The 7,523-nt window shown below is 36.4% G+C and overlaps 1 protein-coding gene across 1 annotated transcript in view; it reads right to left on the bottom strand.

Annotated features, from left to right (window-relative positions):
* ROR1 (receptor tyrosine kinase like orphan receptor 1) overlaps positions 1-7,523 on the bottom strand; it is a 1,703,739-nt gene that overhangs the window by 539,472 nt on the left and 1,156,744 nt on the right. The window contains exon 4 of the mRNA XM_044085558.1: positions 4,939-4,975. Coding sequence (XP_043941493.1) covers positions 4,939-4,975 — 37 coding nt within the window. The remainder of the gene's footprint in view (positions 1-4,938; positions 4,976-7,523) is intronic.

The following is a 7,523-nucleotide window of genomic DNA, read 5'->3' as shown; positions in this document are numbered from 1 at the left end:
ACATTTAAGTACTCAAATCATGCAGTTATCAAAAAGATGATATGCAGACAACACACACATGTGCACACACAGACATACATGCACCTTCTATTATATAAACATATTTGTCTATAAACACACATACACACACACACACACACATATATATATATATATATATATATATATATATATATATATGTGTGTGTACATATACACACACACACACACACACACACACACACACACACACACACACACACACACATATGTTCATCTATATAAATTACTAAAAATAAACAAGAAAATGGCACCATGAAATGTAAGGGATAAATATGACAAAATCAGCAAAATGCTATATTGGAGGGGCAGTAACCTGAGTGAGGTATAGAACAGCTGCCACATATCACAGCTATATGCAGTAATTAGGTCAGCTCTGTCATTTTAGTAGAAAGAGTCCTACATATCTTGCAGTAGCAGGCAGGAGGCTTGCCTCTGTACCTCCATCATTCTGAATTCTTCTGTTTTTTTTTCAAGCAATATTTTTAAAGTGTGGGCCGTGTAAAAAATGTATGAGACAAAAGCATCTGTTTGAGGCTCTTCTTTGCTGTAGACATCTTTTGTTTTCAAACTTATCCACATTTAAGATTTTCCTTTTATTCCCTAAACCCTAAATATATGAGACAGTGACAGCCCATACACACAAAGCAGGAAACTTTATACATTACATTGACTTTATTTGCAGGACAGGAAGCTAAAAACTCTTTATACATTACACTGACTTTATTTGCAGGGCAGGAGGCTAAAAACTAAGGTGTAACTGTCCGTTCTATGTAAACTACCTGGGTAATTTCAGAAATAATGTCCATTGAGTGTAACATAAAAAATGAAAACTGTGCATTGCTGATGACCACATAAAATTACATAGTAATGCAGCTGGAAGCCCTAACAGCAGCTCTCATGTAGACATTCCACTGCCTGTTATCTAATTTTATAGCCGTATTAAATACAACGGAGAAGTAAACCAAGTGCATAATCTGAGCATTATTCCCATATTTTAAGCATTGTGCTAAAGTATAAAACATAAACATCTGCAAACAATTATATTTAAATGTATTAACTAGGCATTTTAATTACATTAAATGTGCATATAAATAGGAAAATATAGTCATCAAAGACAAATGGTAGCATGCATTAAATATAAAAGTATCGTTTTGCTATATTGTCTGTAGTTCATTTTAGAAACCTAAAATAAAACTGAAGTTAGTAATAAATTTATATGATTTTCTAATCTATTTGTATGATTTTCAGATTCTGTACTCTGTAAGACAAAGTATAAATATTCAGTTTGATATCCCTTCAATAGCTATAGAAAAAAATATTTATATTTCATATTTTTTCAGCTTAAATGTCATTTCATAAAAACTACAGTTAAAGTATAAAGGGGTACTTTTCCAGACACAAAAATGAACTTTAATTGCTTTATGGAATATAGCATTAGTTACTTAGTTGACTTTTAAAATGTTACAGAATATCAAAAAAAAGTTACTTTGATTGTAAGAAGAAAAAGCCACACAGAAGACATAATCAAGAGGAAATGTAAATTTTGCTATTGGGCAAAGTAGACAAGTAGCGGTACCCAGATATAACATTCTGCACAATCTGGTTGCAGATTCATTGTTCTTTGAGAAAAAAAACATAAGATTATAACATAATGCCAACAGAAAATAGTTTATATCAACCTTGATACATAAAAATGCTGTCAAAATCTCCAATAAAATAAAAAAGGCTAAACTGACTTAAAACTCTACCTTTGCCAGGTAGTTTGATTCTCCATTTAAAGTATTGCAAATGCATGTATATCACCCCTCCAGCACTGACATGCATTACGATGACCATCCCAGTCATTTTAGAAATAGCAGCCAATTGTCTCACAGAACGCTGACTAATCTCCATCACACACAACACTCTGCATTTCAAATATACTTAAGTTCAAAAACACATTCTCAAAATGCAGATCTGCCCATTTTAGCCATACTCCATGGCACTAGCTAAAAAATCTTATATTAGTTACCACTTTGCATAAGCACTAAAGCTTTTTGACTGCCTCCACATATCATGCTATCTCTTAATTGTTCAGTTTTTATGAGTTTATGATTACTGCGGTGGTGGTGCTGCAGTAGCTCTGTCACCACACAGTAAGACGTTGTCCCATTCGATTCTCAGCTAGAGCGTCATCTGTCTGGAGATATGAGTGAATGGGCATACCTTCGTTGAAGGTTGTGCGTCACGGCTGGCAACTCGGCACGTAAAAATCTATTCCCAATCATTAGCAGACCGGAGTTCCGCTGTGGCGACCCCTAACTGGGAAAAGCCGAAAGATACAACAACATATTTTGCACATTTTCATAAAGAGATTCATAAGCAAGTTTAAAGTTCTGAATAATTATACAAGTTGCATGGAGAGTATTAGCTACAGTCTTTTTCTACACAGCCAGATCTTTCTCATGATGCACCATAATTTTATCTAACTTTAATAGCTCTGAAATAAAGCTTATTTCTGTAAAGGAAAACATTAGAACCTACAAGAAACTTGAGAAATATGTGCAATATTTATAAAATGTCTATGTTTTCTTTGTTCACTACAAAAAACACTTTTTACATGATATCATGAAACTAATTTTGTTGCACAAATGCAAAAAATTGCATACTTCTTTAACTAAGCATAGTAACAACTATACGTTTTAAGTGGCACAAATAAAAACAAACCTTTGCGCATTCATAATGAGGCACAGGAACAAGTATAACTATGTCCAGCCCTACATGTATTAAGCTACTGATGACCAATGTCCTGAGCACAGTGTAGCTATCTGCTTCACACAGAATTTTAAATCTCAGCTGCTCATTTTACTGCTTGTAAGACATATGCAAATCATATTTACTTCACAAAGCACAAAAAGAAATGTGCTTAAGACATGTGAGCTATAAGCCATCAGTGGCAGCAGCATTATTTCAAACCAAAGTAATATCTTGGTCATTCACAGTCTAACCCTGGATATATAACTTGCCATCTATGGGACTAGAAAAAGAAGTTCAGTGTGCATGGTTTTAAGCAAACAGAAATCTAAATAAACAGGTAGTCCCAAACATTTGGGTATAGAATAGAGAAGGTCTGATCACTAATACTTAAACTACTAGGTTGTCTATAAAGCAAAAATTATACATTTGATTGATATCTAAGATTGTATGCAATTTAAGTTTCATCATATAACAGGCAGAAGGAAAATTTGCATATCCCTGTGGAAAGAAGTTCAGATTGTCCATTTCTTGTATTAAGTGTTCCCTTTTAGAAGTAATTAGAATTAATCCGCATATTTACTGAACAGGACATCATGACTCTGCCTATTCCAGGAGGAAGCATTCACTATCTATGACAGCTATACCTGAGCTAATAACTTCCCTTTGAAACTGCTGATCTGGCTCCTGGTGTAAGAAATATGAAAAATTTCAGGCAGTAGTGTAGCTAGGACAAGGAGAGAGTGGTGACTACCCCAGGCACAAACTGTTGGAGGGCATGGTCAGACAATGCTGATATCTAATGCAAGACCGGCTTTAGTATTAGGTTTGCGGTCAAGCCTGAGTGATATAGTGCTCCGTGTGTGGTCGAAACTGTAGTAACTGCTTGCTACATTGTAGCAATCAATGTGCTACAGTACAAAAGTTAAAAATGTACCATACCTGCATGCAGGCAGGGTTTAAACTGTAGCAACTGTTTGCTACATTTTTACAAGTAGTGTGCTACAATTTATAACAATAAATTCTTATCTATTTTGTTAATTAGTTAATTTAATAACTGGGAGGAGGGTCAAGGTCAGGGCACAGAAACGGGACCCAAATGACTGGGCAGTAGAGAAGGGGTTGTGTTGGTGTGGTGTCCATTTTCTTTTTGTTCTTCAGTGGAAAAGTTTGTGGGGGACAGGGAGATCTGTAATAATACAAACACAGGCCCCAGAAAGGACTTTGTTAATATTACATTTGGCACAGATTAATAAGTTGTCAGACTCTTTTTAAAGGTCATTTTTAATGGTAACAGGGAGGCAGAAAACCTGCAAATACTGAGATTGTCTGCATACAGAATATTACTTGACAAGGCATGGTCAATACCAAGAGAACTAATAAAAAATTTAAGAAAGGAGAGATCCAAGAGCTGATCCCTTGAACAACTAAAGAGTTTGTTTTAGTTGGTGTTGATAGGGAGCACCACATCTTAACTATAAATGCTCTTTCCTACAGATAGCCTAAAAATCAGTACAAAAATCAAGAATTATATTATGATTCACCCAGTCAAAAACCTTGGCAAGATAAAAAAAAAAGACACTTTGAAAGGGCCCACAGAACTTCCTCTGCTACTTATTATTACCTCCAGGGGTAACATTACTTTGTGGAACACACATTTTCATTTTTTTTACATATATGTGTGATGGTTTTGTTTTTCTGTACAATGAATGTTTATTTTAAAGCTAAATACTGTATGTTACTAACAATGCCACAAAATACAGCAAATAATCAATTTTAAAAATAAAACCCTGTAGTCATTTTGCTCCTAGTGTTTCACAAAGATTCTAATTGAAGCAGACCATCAAAGTGTACTCCATGCAGCACTTTAGAGTTACATCCAGCTCCTACAGTAACCACAATAACAGCCATTGCCATCCACAGAGTTTGCTAGACAACCAGGGAATGGAAAAACATGCTGGCAAATACAATGCAAACCTTAAATTACCTTGAATAACATTCCCAGACAAGATGAGAAAATGAGCAGCTCCTTCAGGCTTATTTACAGTATATCCAGATTATACTGTCATGTCAGGAATGTTTCATTACTATAATCCTTGGGGCAGATTGAGTTGCAATGTAAGAAACTGTTCATACAAGAGATAGGAAATTAAATATACTTACGTTGATGTTTTTCCTGGGCTTACTGTTGGTGGTGGACCTAGGCAAAAAATAAGAGAAACTATTCACTTTATCAGTCTTTACTGGTTTGAAATAAAATTTACTTATTTAATATATTAAACAATGTTTTGAAAATATATTTTTATGAAAACTATTTTTGCTACTCTTCATTTATTTCTACTAATCACATTCTTTACCCATGGCCAGGTTGCCTAGCTTCAAAATCTTTCACAGAATATTAGTGGAATGTGTACTGTGATCCATTCACATATGGTAGTCATATGAGCTGGACAGTACCCAGAAGTAAAGTAACTTAACATTCATCATATTTAGATAAAATTCCATTAAATGACTTGTAGTTATAGAAACTGAATTAGGCTATTGTGTACCGTCTAGTCTGACTTTCTCATTCTCACCCTCTCCATCTTACAGCACCTCTCATACCTCTCCTATGTCCAGTTGTTGTTGCTTTTGTGTGTGTGTGTGTGTGTGTGTGTGTGTGTGTGTGTGTGTGTGTGTGTGTGTGTGCATGCGCGTGTGTGTGTATTCGGGTATGTGTGTGAGTGAAATATGAGGCCAGTGCCAAATAAAATGCATTTAGTAGCAAGTGTATTGTATAGACAAATATTTCTATCACATTCAGTACAAATATTCTCAGTCATGCTTGTCAAAGTAAATAAGTTCTTTTAATATTATTTTGCTTTTAACTATTTAATTTTGATTGCTGAGGAAAGCATGCTAGAACAAATACTGACTTCAGATAAGCCCTGGAAAATAAACTAAGGAATACAACAATAAAAAGGGGAAACAAGTGTACCAGGTAGAAATAAAACAGTTGTCACACTAAAACTGTTAAGTTAAGCAAGTGCATGTGGAGTGCAGAAGAGTTAATATGTTTTTTATTTATTTATGTCCTTGTTTATTGACTGAGGCAAAGCACTGATCTCAGTGGACCATTGGAAGACTTAGCTGATGGTAGCAAGCACAAAAATTTAATTTACATGCAGACTTCAGACATTTCATAAAAGCAGTCACAGCGAAATGTATATAAGCAATCATAAAGCAGTTTATATAAGCACTGTAAATAAATGCAAGGAGGTATTTATCATACCTGTTGACTAATTGAAATTGTTAATTAAATTAAATAATTTTGGCTAAATCTATATTTAAGAGGTCATGGATATACAAGCATCTGTACTTTGAATATCTTGTTTATGATTCAGTAATCAGCTATAGGATGTCAATGATTGGGACTCATCTCTCCCCAGTACTAGGCTAACTGCCCTTGTGATCCATTTTAAGCCTAGCCAATTATCCCTTGTGAGACTCAAACCCTGCACCTTGTGTTTGTAAGGCAAACACCTTAACCATTAGGCCACCCTCCCAACCTCATGCTGCAGCAATAACAACTGCATGTCCTACTTTTCTAAATATCAGACAAATTAAATGTAACTTCCCACAAATTCATTCTGACATTTCAGTGTGACTGAGAAAACTCCATTGTTGCTGAATGATCTTACAATATAATCAGTATATTTCAAGAATAAAATATGTACATGCAACTGTGTTTCATTCTTACTTAATTTCATTAGTTTATCCTAGGTAACCCTGACACTTTGAGTGCTCAGTTTCCACTAATCCAGCTGATTCATTTATCTGATTGGAACAAGAAGTAGTGCACCAGTCAGTACTGCTGTGTCACAGCACTGGAACAAGAAGTAGTGTGCCAGTCATCAGTACTGCTGTGTCAAAGCACTGGAACAAGAAGTAGTGTGCCAGTCAGTACTGCTGTATCACAGCACTGGAACAAGAAGTAGTGTGCCAGTCAGTACTGCTGTGTCACACCACTGGAACAAGAAGTAGTGTGCCAGTCAGTACTGCTGTGTCACAGCACTGGAACAAGAAGTAGTGTGCCAGTCAGTACTGCTGTGTCACAGCACTGGAACAAGAAGTAGTGCACCAGTCAGTACTGCTGTGTCACAGCACTGGAACAAGAAGTAGTGTGCCAGTCAGTACTGCTGTGTCACAGCACTGGAACAAGAAGTAGTGTGCCAGTCAGTACTGCTGTGTCACAGCACTGGAACAAGAAGTAGTGTGCCAGTCAGTACTGCTGTGTCACAGCACTGGAACAAGAAGTAGTGTGCCAGTCAGTACTGTTGTGTCACAGCACCGGAATAAGACATAGTGTGCCAGTAAGTACTGTTGTGTCACACCACTGGAACAAGAAGTAGTGTGCCAGTCAGTACTGTTGTGTCACAGCACCGGAACAAGACGTAGTGTGCCAGTCAGTACTGTTGTGTCACACCACTGGAACAAGAAGTAGTGTGCAAGTCATCAGTACTGCTGTGTCACAGCACTGGAACAAGAAGTAGTGTGCCAGTCAGTACTGCTGTGTCACAGCACTGGAACAAGAAGTAATGTGCCAGTCAGTACTGCTGTGTCACACCACTGGAACAAGAAGTAGTGTGCCAGTCAGTACTGCTGTGTCACACCACTGGAACAAGAAGTAGTGTGCCAGTCAGTACTGTTGTGTCACACCACTGGAACAAGAAGTAGTGTGCCAGTCAGTACTGTTGTGTCACACCACT

Source organism: Protopterus annectens, chromosome 10.part0 (assembly GCF_019279795.1).
Source record: "Protopterus annectens isolate FY-2018-M chromosome 10.part0, PAN1.0, whole genome shotgun sequence".
NCBI lineage: Eukaryota > Metazoa > Chordata > Ceratodontiformes > Protopteridae > Protopterus > Protopterus annectens.
Note: the sequence above shows the minus strand (reverse complement) of the source record. Positions and strands in the feature narration are given on the sequence as shown.